The sequence below is a fragment of the Cervus elaphus genome, chromosome 9 (genome assembly GCF_910594005.1).
Source record: "Cervus elaphus chromosome 9, mCerEla1.1, whole genome shotgun sequence".
In the NCBI taxonomy this organism is placed as follows: Eukaryota; Metazoa; Chordata; class Mammalia; order Artiodactyla; family Cervidae; genus Cervus; species Cervus elaphus.
Genome location: NC_057823.1, coordinates 13,927,681 through 13,946,318, shown reverse-complemented (window position 1 = coordinate 13,946,318; position 18,638 = coordinate 13,927,681). Strand labels below are relative to the sequence as shown.

Below are 18,638 nucleotides of genomic sequence, written 5' to 3'. Positions count from 1 at the left end.
GTGTCTGTTTGTTTGCTTTAAATGATGAGATGGTTTCAGAGACAAGTCAGTCACATGTCTAATTAGAAAAGGAAACAACTCTCCTATGATGTGATTTCTCTGTTGATTAACGCAGTGTCCATGAATCCCTGAAATATAAGTTTCCCACCAGGTGAAACGCTGGCCCAGAAAAGGCCAGCTCCCCGACCTCGGACCTCGACAGCCGCGGGGCCCCGCAGTTCTGCTTTCTCGGCGCCAGCCTGGCTTCCAAGAAGGGCTCCTTTGTGCCCCACCCTCGCACAGCTCTCCTGTGGACTCTGGCCTCTCCGGGCCTCAGTTTCTTCATCTGGAAAACAAAGGAGGAAGTTCCTGTTAGCGCGGGAACTGACGCTGGAGAGTCAGCAAGACCAGGCAGCCAACACAGGGTCGTCCCCGCAAGGTGGGAGCCCCGAGCTATTTCTGAGCGCGGCCCCTCCCCAGCCTACATGCCTCCGGCCAGACAAGGCTAGCAAGTCCTGGAAGACTCCTCCCGCTCCCCCTAGCCCCTGGGATCCGCCAGCCGCTTTCCATAGAGGCCAGACAGAGCAGACACTCAGAGGGCAGGTTGTACCGTAATGTGTGTGCGCGGCGCCCCTGGGTCTGTGTTTTCGCTCCACTTTCCTGTTGGCTTCCAGCTGCCCCGCCAGTTCCGGGGAGGGCCCTGGGCCCGCGGCTGCTCTCCCGCCCCCCTTTATAAAGGCCAGGCGGGCCTTGGGAAGGCTTGCACAGCTGCCCAGCTCGGCGACAGAAACAGCCCTGCCCCATCGTCTGCTGGCCCCGCGGCAGCTCGGACCATGGGAGGCCCCCACGGTGGCCCCTTTCTTCTCTTTCACGGTGAGCCCTCTGGGGCCCTGAGGGGTGGGGGCAAGCGGCCAGGGAGCCCCGGGCAGCACCGTGCCGTGCCCTGGCGCCCTCTTTTCCCTGGGGAAATGCGAGGTGCAGCTGGCAGCTCTGGGGCCAGCCTTGAAGGGAGCCACATGGCCGGGCATGGGGGCGGGTGCTGAGGGGGCCTGGGGCCAGGGGCCAGGCACCCCCACACCGTGGCGGGATCCCCTGGCATTTTCTAGCGCCTGTCCCCGTCTCTCAGAGAAATCTCTGAGCTCTCTGAACTGCTCCCAAAGTGGGAGACAGGTTTGGGGAAGGAGGAGGGGCAAAATGGGAGTGCTGAGACCTTCTGTGTCTCTCTCACACACACAGACACACCCAGGTGGCGGCTCTTAACACAGGTTGTAGGGAGATGCTGGGGGGCTGGAAGACGGGGCCAGGGGGGCGGGACCTCTGCACTGCCAGGCGGGGGTACCCCCAACATGTCCCGCACTGTCTTAGTGGCAAAATCAGCCCCAGAGACCCTCATTCTTGCTCCCCCGGACCCAGCTGGAATTCAGCTGCAGGTGGGTGGAAAAGATTTTACCGGCACCGGTGGCAGGTTTGAACTTTTGCTGTGACTTCCCCAGAGCTTCCCTTCCCGCCCCACCCAGGGTGGCTCTAACGGTTATCTGGGCAGCTGGTTGCCTAAGCAACCAAGCAACAAAGAGAATGAAGAAATGGTGCTTGGGGTACCAACCAGGGCTTCCCAGGTCGCCCTGGGATGGGATTCCCCGTGCTGGCCCAGGATGGCAGGCATGAGCTCAGTGGCTTCTGGGCGGGGAAGCTAGAAAGAGGAGCCTGTGTGGGGCACACCTGATGGAGTGGGGAGCGCTGTGTCACCGGAACTGAATCTCACTCCCTCTGAGCCTCACTTTGCACATCTGTAAAATGGGGTAAGACTGGTCTTCACCTTATTGGGCTGTGTTGAGTTCCAAAGCAAACTATTCCAAAACAAACTATAAACTAAGGAAGAATTAAGTAAACAATATTTTTATTGGCTCAGCGGTAAAAAATCCACCTGCAATGCAGGAGACGTGGGTTGGATCCCTGGGTGGGGAAGATTCCCTGCAGGAGGGCATGGCAACCCACTGCAGTACTCTTGCCTGAAGAATCCCATGGACAGAGGAGCCCGGTGGGCTACAGTCCATAAGGGTCAAAAAGAGTCAGACACAACTGAAGCGACGCACATTATTATTATTTCACTGGTGGGTCTCGGGGTAGACTGGAGGGTCTGAGGAGGAGGAGCAAAGAGAGGGTGCCTGCCCTGCCCCCACCCCAGGAATTTAGCTGCTCCTGGCTCGGCAGGGGGAATGCAAACCAGATGGGGCTGGGCGCAGATGACCAGCAGCTCCTCTCCCAGCTCCTGTTTGGGTAACTTCCAAGGACTCAGATGGAGAAATCCTGGCTTGGAAGCCTCTGTGGTGGGGGAGCAGAGCCCAACCCCACCCAGGCGGAGGGCACGGGGCTCAGAAGAGCCGTCCCACTCCCCTGCAGGGTCTGGGAAACTTGACCCCATTTTCCACCTTTTTTTTTTAAGAGTTGTCACTTTTTGTTTTTTATTTATTTTTGGCTTTGCTGGGTCCTCACTGCTGCGAGGACTTTTCTCTAGTTGCTGTCGGCCGGGGCTGCTCTCTCATTGCGGTGCACGGGCTTCTCATCGCGGTGGCTGCTCTTGGAGGCACGCGGCCTCAGTAGTTGTACCTACCGGGTCTAGAGCACAAGCTCTATAGTTGTGGCGCATTTAGTTGCTCCTCGTCATGTGGGATCTTCCCAGATCGGGGATCAAAACCACGTCTCCTGCCCTGGCAGGTGTATTCTTTATCACCAGGGAAGCCCCAGTTCCACCTTTCCCAAGCTCCTCTGTTCACCAGATTCTTCCTGAGCCTTTTCTGGGCTCCAGGCCTCAATCTGTCCATCTGCAGAATGAACACAAACTGGGCAGCCGTGAGCAGGAAGTTGGGAAATGGGGACGAATCAGCCCAGGCTGCATCCTGCTGCAGTGGAGGGGGGGGCGGGTGGCAGTAATTTTGGGTCTGTCCTGCAAAGAGGAACTGAGTCCCAGAGGAGAGGGGAGCTAGCCAAGCCCTGTGACCACAGAGGAGGACGAGAGAAATCCTCAAACGAGGAAGGGGAAGGGCATTCCAACCTCAGCTTACCCTTGCTGAGAGTGCTTCTGGGAGGGACTGTATGCCCACCGCCAACCTGAGGGGTATCAAGTTTGGACCTAGGGACTGAGTGGCCAGGGGATCCTCCGGTCTGCTGGCCCCTCTAAGCCCTTCAAGCTCACAATGACAGACCCCAGAATTCCCCTGGAAGCTCCCTCCAGGGGCAACGAGCTGTGAGTCATCCTTTCCCTTGCCTTGGCCCAGGAAGTGACTCATGCCTGCCCTTCCTCCTGCCCCCATCCCTCTGCCCACTGCCCCCTTTTGGGTCTCCTTGGATTGTTGGGGTCTGTGCTGCCTCCACAGCATTCCCAGGTGGGCAGGGACTGCCTTGGGTGCCCAAGCCCTCCAGGCTTCCCCCTGCTGTCCTCCTCCCTCCCTCCCTTTTCCTTTGTTTCCACGCCTCCCTCCTAATTGTTTTCCTATCTCCCTCTCAATCTCCACATCTCTGTGTTTCTTTGCCCAATCTGTTTCTCTGTTTCTGAGTTCCCTATTTCTCTGTCCATCTCTCTCTCATTGCATAGTCACTGTCGTGTCCCACGCTTTGCGACCCCATGGACTGTAGCATGCCAGGCTCCTCTGTCCTCCAGTCTCCCGGAGTTTGCTCAAATTTATGTTCATTGAGTTGGTGATGCTATCTAACCATCTCATCCTCTGTCACCCCCTTCTCCTGCACTCCATCTTTCCCAGCATCAGAGTCTTTTCCGATGAGTCGGTTCTTCCCCTGGAGTGGCCAAAGTACTGGAGCTTCAGCTTCAGTCCTTCCAATGAGTATGCAAGGTTGACTTCCTTTAGGATTGACCATCTCTCTCTATCACTGCCTTAACTTCTGCCTTTCTGTTTCTCTCCATCTGTCTGTCCTCGTCTGTCTCCATCTCTCTCTTTCTCCCCCTCTCTCATCTCTGTTTTCTCTCCATGTCTTCTTGTCTGTCTCTCTTTGGTGAATTGTAAGGAGATCCCCATCTCTAAAGGCCCTGATGACTTGAAGAGGCCCTGAGAGTGGGGTGCCTCTGGTAAGTATAGCCAGAGAGGACCCCCTTCCAGCAACACCCCCAATGTGAACCCGCAGCATCTTGTGCACTGGAGTGGGGGCAGGGGGAGCCCAAGGTGAAATGTCACCACTGGGTCCCAAGACAGCCGTCAGGACTGACAGATATGGGTGTGGGATGCATGAACCTGTGTCCCTGAGGAAGGGTATGGGAGCTGGAGGATCTTAGATTCAGGGTTGGGGGTGGAATCTGAGAAAACTACCTGATCCAACCCCCTCCTTACATAAAGAAACGTGACACAGGGACCTCTACTCAACATTCTGTGATAACCTCTATGGGAAAAGAACCTGAAAAAGAATGAATATATGTATACGTATAACTGAATCACTTTGCTCTTCACCTGAAATTAACCCAACACTATAAATCAACTGCACTCCAATATAACTTAGAAAACAGAAAAGAAACGTTGATGACAGTACACTGTGATATTTGCAGGCTTAATTCTCACAGTACTCTAGGAAATGGGGCCTGTCATCGTCCCCACTCCACAGAAGGGGAAGCTGAGGCTCCGAGAGATGAGGTCGCCTGACCACAGTCCAGGATGAGGCCTGGGGCCGCCTGGCTCGTCTGTTCACTGAGCTGCTGCCCACACAGGTCCACCGGCGCTGGGACCCCCTCGGAGCTTGGAGCTCTCCCTCATCCCTCAGTGTCTTTCTCTTTGGCTGTGCTTAGTCCGCATTGCTGGGCACAGGCTTTCGCCAGTGGTGGCTCATGGGAACCACTCTCTAGCTGTGGTTTGTGGGCTTCTCATTGTGGCGGCTTCTCGCTGTGGAGCATAGGCTCTAGGGTCCTTGGACTTCCGTAGTTGTGGCACGTGGGCTGAGTTGCTCCGTGGCATATGAGTTCTTCCCCGGCCAGGGATTGAACCCGTGTCTCCGGCGTTGGCAGGTGGATTCTTTATCACTGAGCCACCAGGGAAGCCTGCCATCCCTCGGTTTCTGAAACCCACCTCCAGGTGACGGGTGGCAGATCCCCTGGCCGTGGGTGTTCATTCGCAGGCAGATGCCACGTACCCACTTTCTCCTTGGGCAATGGAGAGAGACAGAGCCCAAGCCTGGGAGGGGCCGAGAGCCCCTTCTTCCTCCTTTGCATTACTCTGAGGACTGCATCTGCCCTCCCCTGCTCCGTGACCCCTCTGACGCCCCGCCCTCTCTGTTCCAGTGCTGTGCTTCTTGCTGACTCTGTCGGAAGTTGGATCCCAGAACAGCAAGGGTGAGTCTGCTGGGAGCAGCTTGGTCCACAGCTGGAGCCTGGGGAAGGGGCCCTAGACCTCCGCCCACATCCCTCAGCCCAAGCAGGAGACAAAGCAGTTACAGGGGGAAGGCCAGGGTCACGCCTCCCCAGCTCCCCATCTCCTGGAGTTGACCCTGCCCCCCTTCCCAGCCCCTGGCTCAGCCCTCACCTTCTGACCAAGGCCTCCATCCCCACAGCCTGTGCTCTGCGGTGCCCTCCGAAGTCCTCATGTGTCAATGGCAATGCCTGCCGGTGTGATCCAGGATTCATTTCCTCTTCTGGGGAGATCTTCACCGACCCCTTGGAGAGTTGTGACGGTACAGCGGCTTGGGGGTGATAGTGTGACATGCAGAGATTGTGGGGTACAGTCCAGTGTTTCTGGGGGACATGGGTGTTGGTTGGGGGCCTCAGCCTTTGTCCTCAGGTCCGTCATCAAGGACAGGAAAAAAAAGGAAAAGATTTGAAGATGGAGAGATGAGACATGAATAAACATGGCTTCCTGGAGAGAGGGCAGCTGGGTCTCCAGGAGTCTGGAGTCTGTGCCTCAGTTTGTCCTTTCAGGACTGAGGGGGGGGACACAGGGCTTCTACTCACACCCCAGTTCAGAACTTCCCACTGTGTCTAAATCTGGGGTGGCAGCCAGAGGGCCAAGAAGAACAGAGCTGATTGCACAAGCTTCAGGAATGGCTTGCTCCAGCCACAGCCCAGTCTCAGTATGGCCTGAGAGTCTAATTCTTCCTAAAAAGATACTGATTAAACTTCAGGCCCAAAGCTGGGGAGTCAGGTAGGGGTTGGGGAGCTCTGCACTGACCAAACTCAAGCCTTTGGGAGGTGACCCTTTGTCCTGTTGTGTTCCAGACATCAATGAGTGTGGGCCACCCTCACCAATGTACTGTGGAAGTTCAGCAGACTGCCAGAACACGGAAGGGGGCTACCACTGCACATGCAGCCCAGGATTTGAGCCTACTTCTGGGGCAACAATATTCCAGAATGAGAGTGAGAACACGTGTCAAGGTAAGAATGACCCTGCATCTCCCACCTCTCTGTTCTTGAGGTTTGGGGCCACCTGAATGCTGAGTCCTGCCTGCAGCATCCTGGTTACAGGTGTGGCACCCAGGTCTGAGTTGGGACAGGCGGACATGCCTGTGCCTCTTACACAGAGAGGCCGGGTGGCATGATGAACCAGGGACCCAAGTCCTGGCTTTGCCCCCTGATAGCTCTGTGTGTGACACTAGCCAGGATACTGATTCAGAAATCACTGTTTGGGACTTCCCTGGTGGTCCAGTGGTTAAGAATCCACCTTGCAATACATGGGATATGGGTTCAATCCTTGGTCAAGGAACTAAGATCCCACACGTTGCACAGTTCAGCCAAAAAAAAAAAATCATTAACATGTGAGATGTTATAATACAATTGTGAGTTTATGCTTTAAACAAACAAACAAACAACAAAAAAAAAGAGTGTCTTTTACAGATAAAAACAAAAGTAGCTTTGCCTTTTACTAACTGTGTGATCTTGGACAAGTTACTTCACTGCCCTGTCCCTCAGTTTACCCATCTGTAAAAGTGGCTGACAATGGTGCTTACCTCATAGAATTGCTGGGGTATAAATAATAAGAATAACAAAGCACAAAACACTGATGGCTGTTGGCATTTTAAATTATGGTCATCATGATCTAACACACCCTCTCCAGGATGGCCATCCCTGGGGCCTGTGCCCCAGGGTGGGTGCTCAGGAGCAGCTGTCCTGTCCGTTCACTCCCTCACCGGGGACCCAGGAGGAGCCTGGCCTCCACACATCACCAGGCTTTGCCCCCTTTCCAATGGGAGGAGATAGGGGAAGGGGCAGAGGAGACCAGCAGTGGGCAGACAGGACTCCAGAGAGGGCTCCATGGAGACGGTTAGACCTGAATACAGAGGATGGGGAGGGGAAGAGAGTGAAGGTGAGAGGTGAGAAGGGGGCTGAGCCCAGCATCCAGAGGACTCTGAGGAGGGTCCTTTGACCCACACTGCTGCACAAAGAGCCTGCAACCTTGGTCCCAGCCCCTTCCCTCCTGCCCTGCAGAAGAGGGCGGCAGAGCCTCCCTAGTGGGAGGCAAGAGGGGACCTGCATCTGTGGGGTCTCTGCTGGTTCACAGGGTCCTCTGTGGATGGATGTTGTGCTGGAAACATGTGGCCTGGCCAGAGCCTGCATGTGGAATAGGGAAAAGCTCCCTGTCATGTCACTTACCTTCTGGGCTGGATACCCTTGTGCAGTGATCAACCTGCACAACAGTACATGGTGGTCATGGACCCCACTCAGTATGCCTGGATTGGGTGTGCCGCCCACCCACTGTTGTGAGTTCCTCTAGAGACATGCGTGAACAAGAGTGAGTTGGGAAGGGGACCTCCAAGGGCCTCAGGGAGGGTGCCAGGCAGAGAGCAGCCTACTGATTGGGACTAAAGCCTGCCACCTGAAGACCTAGCTCTCTGACAGGCTCAGCTGGACTGTTTGTGCACCCCCATTTCAGCGTTCCAGCCTTTGCTACACCTGAGCACGTGTCCATCCATGTCCAGGCCGTGGGGTCTGCTATGGGCAGAAGACCTGGGCTGCTTCCTGGGTTCCTCCTCCCACTTTCTCCAGGCATCAGAGGGTGATCCTGTGCATCTACCTCATCTCCCAACCCTCTCTGAACCCCAAGGCTCAGAACCTCTGCAGAGGGTCTCTTCTGAACGCTCAGAGCATCCCACTGTCGTGTAGCATTTTATTTGCATAAAACAAAGGAGGGGTGACATTCAAGATACTCAGTGTGGTCACAGCACCATGTGTCCCAGAACAATACCTGTCCTCTTTGCCACTGTTAATGACTGCTGGGAGGAGACCTGCCCCCACTGGGGCCCTCTGACACCCTGGGTCATGGTGGACTCTGGGGACCTGTCTAGAAATGCTGGAAGAAGGAGATTCAAGGAACAGTCCACTATCCCTGGCTGACCATGCCCCTGGCCCAGCAACCTGCCTGGAGAAGATGCCTTCTGTCACCCTGACCCCACATCTCAGCTTCTCAGCCTCCATCTATTTCCCCACCCCACCCAAGGCTCCACCCTGACCCTCCGCAGTAATTCCAGTTCACAGACCTGAGGCAGCTCTGATGACCGAGGCCTGGGAGGATGTTGTGTCAGGGGTGTCCCAGGGTGACATCAACCCCCAACCCACTGGAAGAGTCAGTTGAACAAAGAGGCTTTCATCTGGACCAGATGACAAGACATCATTGAAGACCACTGCCCCTGGCCTGACCCTTTACTGAGGAGACCAATGCAGGCCCCACAGTGACCCAGACCACGTGGGGACAGAAGGTGGAGGCTGAGTCCCACCCAGCAGGATGCACAGGTCTACATCTCTAGTGGGAGGCCAAGTGCCAAGATGGCAGAAACACCTGCGACCCTTCACCCATGGGCACCTGCTCCCTGCTCCAGCCACACAGCCTTTGCTCATTGTGAACTTTGCTCAGATATGGATTCTCACCACTTCCTGCCAATCTGGGGGAAGCCTTCATGGGAATCAGAAAAAGGTGCCTTCAGAGCCCCAGGGCTGCCCGGCCAGATGTCAGCCCACTGTCCAGCACAGCCTGGTGCCCACTGCCCCAAAAACATTGTCCTTGAGTTGCCTGACTCAGGGGTGGATCTTGGTCCATCTTCATGGAGCTGGAGTCTCAGAGTGTGGACGGGAGAGCGCTGTCCTGCCAAGGTCACCAGGATCCAAGGAGTACTCAGATGGCAACACTCGCCCTGGGGGAGTCAGGACAAAGTGCATCACTGGGAGCCAAGATGGGCCCTGCCGAGGGAACACAGCTGCGCTCAGCTTCCAGGAAGGCCCACCCAGTCCTTCGTCCAAATCCTCAGACTGGGACACAGGCAGCTGTGATGTCCCCACCCCAGCTGGGAGCTTCCCAGGGAGGCTGAGGGAGCCAGAACTGGCAGACGGGGAGGACTTGGGCCACTTCTGGCCACATCTGGACAACAGAACATCGGGGCCACCATGCTTACCATAGGATGCCCCCATGTGAATGAGGAAGGGCCCCCGCTCACTGAGGAAGAGAGAGCCGGCCCTTCTGGATGCTTCTATAGCAAAAAATGTGGCCAAACTCCAGGCCCGAAGCCTGTCCACAGCTGCAGGTATCCATCACGCTCTCCTTTCCCTTGCAGACGTGGACGAATGTCAGCACAGACCCAGAGTCTGTAAAGGCCGCAGCATCTGCATCAACACCCAGGGCAGTTACACCTGCCAGTGCCCACCTGGCTTGGAGTTCAAGCCAGAGGACCCGAGGAATTGCACAGGTAGAAACCCCAGGAAGAAAGGGTGAGGTGGGCCCGGAGCTGGGGAAGGAGCCGAGGTGGTTCCCGGAGCCCGAGCAGGAGAGAGAAGAGACTCAGGGTCCTGTGACGACAAGGGTCTGCCGGGGCCCTGCCTCAGGATCGCCTCCCCGCACGGTCCCACCACAGACCAGGGAGGCAGCAGAGACTTCGGGCCCCAAACTTGGCTCTGTGAACATCTCCCAGGCCTCAACCCTTCCTTATTTGCCACATTCGAGCAGAGGAAGCTCTCACTTCCAGTTCCTAGAAGGGGAACCTTGGTCCAGGGCCCCGGTGGGAGCAGGCAAGAATCCTTGGTCTGGAAGTCCAGCCCCTGTGACTCACTTTCACTCCTAGTTTTTCTGCCTATAAATTGAGGACCATGGCCCCTACCACGCCCATCTTACAGGTGTTTTAAGAGTTAAGTTGAGGGTCACCAGGTGATGGCACATGCAATCACAGAGGGGTCCTTGGTACCTGGCAGTGAAAAGTGGGTACAGTGAGAAGTAGAAGTGGGGGTGGCGTTGACCCTCTGGCTTTGTCCTCAGATGTGAATGAATGCACCTCGGGGAAAAAGCCATGCCACAACTCCACCCACTGCCTCAACATCGTGGGCAGCTATGAGTGCCGCTGCCGCCCCGGCTGGAAGCCTGTTGCTGGGTCCCCCAATGGCCCAAACAACACCGTCTGTGAAGGTTCGGAGCTCAGATGCCACACTCTTGGAGTGTGCATGCATGCTCAAGTCGTCTTGTCTGACTCTTTGCAACCCCATGGACTATGGTCCATGGCATTATCCCAGCAAGAATACTGGAGTGGGTTACCATTTGCTCTTCCAGAGGATCTTCCCTACCCAGGGATTAAACCCGTATCTCCTGAGGCTCCTGCATTGGCAGACAGAGTCTTTACCACTGAGCCACCTGGGAAGCCCACACTCTTAGAGACCCACACTCAAAACATCTGACCACATATTCAGTGGCACCCACACAAACCAAACAGAATGAATGCTGGAGGTGTCCTGCTATGCCAGGCATTAATTCTTTAAAGGCTAAATGTGAGATCTCGGGGGTCCTGGAGAAGGAGCTGGGGTACCAAGGGGAAGGCTCCCAGGGACTTGAGGCAGCAGCTCATTGTTGTTCAGTTGCTAAGTCCTGTCGGACTCTTTGCCAACTCATGGACTGCAGCACATCAGGCTTCTCTGTCCTTCACTATCACCTGCAGTTTGCTCAAACTCATGTCCATTGAGTTGGTGATGTCATCCAACCATCTCATCCTCTTTCGTCCCCTCCTCCTCTTGCCCAGCATCCGGGTATTTTCTAATGACTAGAACAGATACTTCAGTATTTTCACAACTTGCCTATCTGCGCGGGGCCCATCTGCTGTGTGTCAGAATTCTGCACACTTCCCACAAATAACCTCAGTGTCCACCACTCGAGGATGTGCGGACACTGGGTGGCGTCACCTCCTGGGGAACTAATATGGGAAAAAAGAGGGGGCACAAGGAGGACAGGGGCCTCACAGGGCTGAGGCAGAGCCTGACTCCCTTCTTTGTGTCCCCAGATGTGGACGAGTGCAGCTCCGGGAAGCATCAGTGTGACAACTCCACTGTTTGCGTCAATACTGTGGGTTCATACACCTGCCACTGCCGCCAAGGCTGGATGCCTAAACCTGGATTCCGGGATAAGCAGATGACCACCATCTGTAAAGGTACCTGTCCTGCCCTGACCCTAGGTCCCACCCACAACAAACAGACACTGTCACAGCTAATGAACTGCTGTCCCGTCCCCTGCAGAGATCACCTTCCCTGCCTGGACTGCTCCCCCTGGAATCAAGAGCCGGGTGAGTGGCCCCAGCAGGGACCAGCGGCAGGAAATCCCTCCAGCCAGCTCACCCTGATCACTCATTTTCCCCAAAGCTCCCCCACCCAGGATGAAGCTCTCTGACTTCCCCACCTCTCCCCTCTCTCCAGAGTCTCTCTGCCTTCTTCGAAAGAGTCCAGAAAATGAGCAGGGACTTCAAACCAGCCATGGCCGAGACATCCATGCAGGTAAAGGCAGGACAGTGTGGGGTGGCTGGAGGGTTTCAGTGTGAGTGGAGATGCCTGAGCAGGGGCCTCTCGTCGAACGCATACATCTGTACACAAAATTCACAGATTGCTATTGTTTAGTTCTTTTCAACCCCAGGGACTATAGCCCTCTAGGCTCCTCTGTCCCTGGAACTCTCCAGGCAAGAAGACTGGAGTGGGTTGCCATTTCCTCCTCCAGGGGATCTTCCTGACTGCATCTTCTGCACTGGCAGGTGGATTCTTTACCACTGAGCCACCAAGGGAAGTCCATACACACCACACACACACACACGTTTGAGAGGAATATAATGTCAATGGAATGGAGCAGTTGAGAATTCACCTTTGGAGCAAGGCCACAGAGTTCAAATATCCCTCATCCCACCCACTGCCAGTTCTTGCTGTGTGACCTCAGGCAAGTGACTCCCCCTCTCTGAGCCTCAGTTGCCTCACTTCATAAATCGTACCTGCTTCATAAAAAAAAAAAAAATTGTACCTGCTTCATCCACTTGGGGAAAAGGTTTAAATGAACTAATAGGAGTGAGGCTCAAAGAAAAGTGCCTGGCATACAATATAAATACTACATGTCATATGTTCTTGGCCTGGTAGAAATATTGAGCCTCTAAAAAGATTATAGTAATAAATTTTTTAAAAGGGAAATATGTGAGCCCTTAATGTCATTTGAATTTTTCCAGTAGCTGCATTTTTAAAATACAAAGCTAAAGAATAAATTTAAAGAGTAGAAGTATAAATGCTGGAGAGGGTGTGGAGAAAAGGGAATGCTCTGCACTGTTGGTGGGGATGTAAATTGATACAGCCACTATGGAAGATGGTATGGAGATTCCTTAAAAAACTAGGAATAAAAAAAAAAAAACTAGGAATAAAACCACCCTATGACTCACCAATTCCACCCCTAGACATATACCCTGAGGAAACCAAAACTGAAAAAGACACATGTACCCCATTGTTCATTGCAACACTATTTACAATAGCTGGAACATGGAAGCAACCTAGATGTCCATCGACAGAAGAATGGCTAAGTTGTGGTACATATACACAATGGAATATTACTCAGCCGTAAAAAGGAGCGCATTTGAGTCAGTTCTAATGAGGTGGATGAAACTAGAGCCTATTGTATAGAATAAAGTAAGTCAGAAAGAGAAAGATACATATCGTATACTAACATATGGAATCTAGAAAAATGGTAGGGCAGTAATGGAGAAGCAAACACAGAGAAACTCAAACAAGGTCTCTGTATCAACCTAGAGGGGTGGGATGTGTAGGGAGATGGGAGGGAGGTTCAAAAGGGAGGGGATATATGTATACCTATGGCTGATTCATAATGAGGTTTGATAGAAAACAACAAAAATCTGTAAAGCAATTATCCTTCAATTAAAAAATAGATTAATTTTTTTTTAAAAAGTAAACAAGTGAAATTAATGTGAAAATTTCATTTAACCCCATAGATTAAAACTATTATCATTTCAACGTGGAGTCATATTTCAAGTGACATGTGGGGCTCAGGGCAACTGTTTAGGGCAGTGCAGACTTAGAACGTGCCTGCTCAGTTGCTCTTTGTGACCCCATGGGCTGTAGCCTGCCAGGCTCTGTCTGTGGGATTCTCCAGGCAAGAATACTGGAGTGGGTAGCCATGGACTTCTCTGGGGGATCTTCCTGACCCAGGGATTGAACCTGCATCTCCTGCATTGGCAGGTGGGTTCTTTACCACTGAACCACCAGAAAAGCCGCAGACTTTAGAACAGGGCCTGACATAAAGCCAGTGCCTGATAAATGTTAAGCACTGTTGCTGTTATAACATGTGCACACAGGCATATGCTCAATCCCCTTAATTTGTCTTCTGGCTACTGCCGTGTCTTGATGATTCCCCTGGTTCTGTCCCCCAGGCAACCCAGGTGGTTCTCCAGTGTGTACCCCAGTTGTGGGGGTGGGGTGAGGGGAGGTGAGATACCAGGGTCCTTCAGGTAGCCCTTGTGGTGCAATAACCCAGGACCTGTCACTCATCATCCACAGAACCTCGTCGAGTCAGTGGATGACCTGTTGAAAAACTCAGGAGACCTGGAGTTACTGGATCAGTCTTCCAAGCACATCACAGTCACCCACCTGCTCTCAGGCCTCGAACGAATCCTGAGGACCCTGGCCAAAGCCATATCTAAAGGGTCCTTCACCTACTGTTCACTTGACGGCACAGGTGAGACCTCGTCCTGCCCCACCCCAGCTCCCCAGGACCTGTTCCCACACCTGGAGCCCCTGATCACTGCCCCCTCTCTTCTCAGAGCTGTCCCTGGTGGTCCAGGAGCAGGGGAAAGGGAACGTCACCGTGGGCCAGAGCCACGCACGGATGCTGCTGGACTGGGCTGTGGCAGCCGCAGCTGGGGAGTCAGGTAATGGCAGGCACCCGGAGCGGGCACTCCAGGGAAAGGGAGAGAGAAGCTGGGATATGGCTAGGATACAGGAAAGATTGAGGGAAAGAGGAAAAGGGCGACAGAGAATGAGATGGTTGGATGGCATCACTGACTCAATGGACGTGAGTTTGAGCAAGCTCTGGGAGATGGTGAAGGACGGGGAAGCCTGGCATGCTGCAGTCCATGGGGTCGCAGAGTCGGATAGGACTGCGGGACTGAACAACAGCAACACAGCTTCAGAATAGGCAGCCACAGGAAGCCAAGCCTTGGGGCGGGACTCTGGGCATCCTCGCAGACTGGCGAGCTTGAATTAGACATCTTAAGAGGAAGGATGGGGCACAGAAGCAAGCAGAGCAGGAGGTAGCCAGCATGTCTGTCCCCCAGGCCCCTCCGTGGTGGGGATCCTCTCCAGTCGGAACATGGAAAAATTGCTGGCCAATGCCTCTTTGGAACTGGACTTGGAAAAGCTGAAAGAGACCTACGAGAGTCCTGTCCGAGGTGCCAAGGTCACGCTTCTCTCAGCGGTCAGCTCCGTCTTTGTGAGCAACACGGACACTGAGAAACTCGACTCCAACGTCTCCTTTGCCTTCACCCTCTATGTGAGTCCTGGGCTGGGGAGGGGAATCAGCCACACTCCTCGTCCCATAGCCAAGGTGCCCGTGGGCCCTCAGCAGCCTTCCTTCCCTCACCCCCACCCACTCTGCTCCTTCCTTACACGTGCCTCACGGCCTTTACACTTACTGTACCCTCTGCCTGGGACACTTTTCCTCCACAATTCAGTCCTTTACCTGTCAACTTGTTCACATGTCACCTATTCTTCTAGGCCTTCCTGGACCTGCTTATTTAAATTACAATCTGTAATCACACCCCACCTTTCCCCTTTGCTCTTTTGTTTCGCATTCAGCACCTGCTAACACACCATCTAGTTTACTTATTTGTTAGGTGTATTATTTCCTGTCTCTCTCCCCCACTAGAATGTCAGCCCAGAAGGAGAGGGACTTGTGTCTCCCCAGTTCACCTGGGTCCCCTGGCCTGGCACACATAGTCAGTGCTCAGTAGACAACTGTCAAAGGAGAAGCAGCCCTCTTTGGGGCCCACCCAAGCCCAGTACCCATGAGAGGGTTCCAGGCTAACTTCTATGACCGCCTCTCCCTAGAAACAGCCTGAGCTCAAGCCACGGCAGGAGCTGATCTGTGCCTTCTGGAAGAAAGACAGCAATGGGAACGGGTTCTGGGCCACCTCGGGCTGCTGGAAGATGGGCAGTGGGAACGGAAGCATCACCTGCCAGTGTAGTCACCTAAGCAGCTTTGCCATCCTCATGGCCCACTACGACGTGGAGGTGAGCAGATGGGGGGCCATTCTCAAAAACCCACTGGTGGCATGGTTGGCTCAGGCGAGACAGTTGGTTCTCAGTGGAATGGTCCAAGAGGTTCCGCATGGTTGCACAGACCAGATGACCCTACACTGCACCTCACAGCCCCTTGCTTGGCACCCCTAGACCTCCACGTGACTCAGCAACTAAACAGAGTGGCCTTGCTTCAGCCAATGCCCCTCTAACGGCCCAACCCCAACAAGTTGTTATTTAGTCATTAAGTCATGTCCAACTCTTTCATGGCCCCACAGACTGTAGAACGTCAGGCTCCTCTATCCATGAGATTCTCCTGGCAAGAATACTAGAGTGGGTTGCCATTTCCTCTTCAAGGGGATCTTCCTGACCTAGAGATCAAATCAGCATTTCCTGGTGGATTGGCAGGTGGATTCTTTACCAGAGCCACCAGGGAAGCCCCATCAAGTTGTTAAATACTGCTGAAAGCTCCTGAGGGATCCACAGATACACTGGGCCATGTGAATACCTGGAATGGTCAGGCAGAGTAGGGGAGGCTGGTGGTCCAGGCCCAAGGCCCGGGACGGACACAAATGTGGGTTTTGATGAGTTCATAGTTGCGGCCAGGTATGGGAGGGGCAAGAGATGAGATGGAGATGAGGGTCAGAGAGGTGGGCTCATCAGTGTAGGGAAAGAAGGTTGCAGCCGTTGAGGATACACGGGGGACCTTCTAAGGAGAACAGTCTGGGTGTGTAGTGGGAACTCATCCAGAGGAACTGGGGATACCTGCTGCACCCATGGGTGTAGGGGTGGTGGTATTTAGGGTGAGAGACATAGTAGGTTTATTCAGATGTTGATGGTAGAGGAGGTGGAGGGAGCTGAGCCACCTGATCAGTCCTGCAGGCCAGGTCCCAGGTGGGTGTGGGTGGTGGGGCCCACAAGGAGGGCAGGAAGGCCTCAGGGTGCTGATGGAGTCCCGCCCGCCCCGTCCTGCATCTAGGACCCGAAGCTGGCCCTGATCACCAAGGTGGGACTGGCGCTGTCGCTGGTCTGCCTGCTGCTGTGCATCCTCACCTTTCTGCTGGTGCGGCCCATCCAGGGCTCGCGCACCACGGTGCACCTGCACCTCTGCATCTGCCTCTTCGTGGGCTCCGCCATCTTCCTGGCAGGCATCGAGAACGAAGGCGGCGAGGTGAGGCCCCGCCCCGTGGCGCGCCCCACTCTCACCTGGGCGCTAGACCTGCGAGGGCCTGGAGTGGAATAGCTCCGCTTACTCCCAGCTGGGTAGGGTGGTCGGCCCTCCCCCAGCGGAAGCGTACGGTCCCGCCCATTCACTGCTTCCGCGCCCAGCCCCGGGCCCGCCCACCGCTGACGTCACCGCCGCCCCTCCGCCCTGCCCCGCAGGTGGGGACGCGCTGCCGCCTGGTGGCCGTGCTGCTGCACTACTGCTTCCTGGCCGCCTTCTGCTGGATGAGCCTCGAGGGCGTGGAGCTCTACTTCCTCGTGGTGCGCGTGTTCCAGGGCCAAGACCTAAGAAAGCGCTGGCTCTGCCTGATTGGTTACGGCGTGCCCCTGATCATCGTGGGCATCTCGGCAGGCGCCTACAGCAAGGGCTATGGCCGCGAGAAATTGTGAGCGCGAAGTGGTGGGAGGGCCAGGGCTTGGGGGTTGCACGGAGCCCTTGCTCCCCTCTGGGCTGACTGGGTGCTGACCAGACCCTCCCTTCTTGCACAGCTGCTGGTTGAATTTCGAGGGTGGCTTCCTCTGGAGCTTTGTGGGACCTGTGACCTTCATCGTTTTGGTAACTGTCTCACCTCCCCCCACCCTACACCCGTGGAAATCTGAAGCACTGGGCTCCACACGGAGCCCCTGTACCAGCTTTCTCCCTGCGAGTTCCAAGGATACCCCCTAATCTGAATTCTGTGCTCCCTGCCCAGGGCAATGCTATCATCTTTGTGATTACTGTCTGGAAACTCACTCAGAAGTTTTCTGAAATCAACCCTGACATAAAGAAATTAAAGAAAATCAGGTGAGAAGACAGAGGCAGGGAGGGGGGCTGACAGAAGGGGTGGGTGTTTGAGGCAGGGCCCCCAGCTGCAACTGGCCGCCTCCCCGCAGGGTGCTGACTATCACAGCCATCGCCCAGCTCTTCGTGTTGGGCTGCACCTGGGTCTTCGGCCTGCTCCTCTTCGACCCGGAGAGCTGGGTGCTGTCCTACATCTTCAGCATCCTCAACTGCCTGCAGGGTTTCTTCCTCTTCGTGCTGTACTGCCTACTTAACAAGAAGGTGGGCCGCAGGCCAGGCTGCGGGCAGGGCTGGGCCCCTCCTCCTGTCCTGGGGCCCATCCTCCCCTGACCTGGCCCCTGTGCCCCACAGGTGAGAGAGGAGTACCGCAAGTGGGCCTGCATGGTTGCTGGGAACAAGTACTCCGAGTTCGCCACAACCACCTCTGGGTCTGGCTTTAGCCACAATCAGACTCAGGTAAGGGCTGAGCCTGGGGTGGGGGGTGCAGGACAGAAGGCCCCCGGGTCTCTGGTCTCAGTTCTCATGTCGCGCTCCTTTTCCTCCAGGCCCTCAGGCCCTCAGAGTCTGGCATGTGAAGGCGCAGTTCTGGCCAAACCAGCAGCTCCTGTGGCCTCAGCAGCTTTTGCACACACAGATGACCTCCTCTCCTCCCTCTCTGCTCTGCTCCCTCCTGCCTTGAGCCCTACACACACCATGGAGAGGAGGGTGTCAGCCACCATCTGGTACCGAACCCCTGAACACCCAGCAAGGGTGGAGGGTCGGACCTACTTCCTGCTGCCTCTCAGCTCCACCCCGGTCAGGACCCAGGGTAGGGGCAGCCCCCTCAAGTACACCAGGCCCAGACAGAATGAAGACTCGTGCCCAGCTTGGCCCTTTCCTGTCATCTGTCTTTGCTACAGAACAAGAGGCCAAGGTGCTGAGACTTTGCTTCCAGGTTAAGCTAAGACTGAGGTTGGGTGGGAGAGGGGCAGGGCCCTTCTCAGCCCCTTGCCGAAGAAGGCTCATGGTACTAAGTAAGGCCCACCTGCCCCCAGGGCAGAGGGTTCAAACTGATGTGAAGGCTGTGGACATTGTATGTTTTTGTTTAATCTGTATAAACCTTTCAGTGTTGACACTTTAAAAATTAAATCTCATGTTGACACAGAAGGT

At 54.9% G+C, this 18,638-nt stretch overlaps 1 protein-coding gene across 3 annotated transcripts; it reads left to right on the top strand.

Moving 5' to 3' along the window:
- Positions 1–578: 578 nt before the first annotated feature.
- ADGRE5 (adhesion G protein-coupled receptor E5) lies at positions 579–18,635 on the top strand. Of its 3 annotated transcripts, XM_043911220.1 has the most exons (20): positions 579–852; positions 5,258–5,308; positions 5,527–5,646; positions 6,188–6,343; positions 9,511–9,642; positions 10,206–10,352; positions 11,215–11,361; positions 11,447–11,493; positions 11,624–11,701; positions 13,748–13,925; positions 14,011–14,118; positions 14,524–14,738; positions 15,296–15,478; positions 16,464–16,655; positions 16,868–17,094; positions 17,198–17,264; positions 17,401–17,492; positions 17,582–17,750; positions 17,841–17,945; positions 18,035–18,635. In XM_043911220.1, exons 1-20 carry the CDS (start codon positions 594–596, stop codon positions 18,062–18,064), a joined length of 2,703 nt encoding a protein of 900 aa, XP_043767155.1. In that variant the 5' UTR covers positions 579–593; the 3' UTR covers positions 18,065–18,635. The 3 variants fall into 3 exon arrangements, with proteins under 3 accessions (XP_043767155.1, XP_043767157.1, XP_043767158.1); XM_043911222.1 differs by lacking the exon at positions 9,511–9,642; XM_043911223.1 differs by lacking the exons at positions 9,511–9,642; positions 10,206–10,352.
- Positions 18,636–18,638: the final 3 nt, after the last annotated feature.

Excerpts from the sequence above, each read along its gene's own strand:
- ADGRE5 (XM_043911220.1), top strand. The coding sequence starts at position 594 with ATGTGTGTGCGCGGCGCCCCTGGGTCTGTGTTTTCGCTCCACTTTCCT. Across the intron at positions 5,647-6,187 it reads CCCCTTGGAGAGTTGTGACG|ACATCAATGAGTGTGGGCCA; the intron begins GTACAGCGGCTT and ends GTTGTGTTCCAG. Across the intron at positions 16,656-16,867 it reads TCGAGAACGAAGGCGGCGAG|GTGGGGACGCGCTGCCGCCT; the intron begins GTGAGGCCCCGC and ends CCTGCCCCGCAG.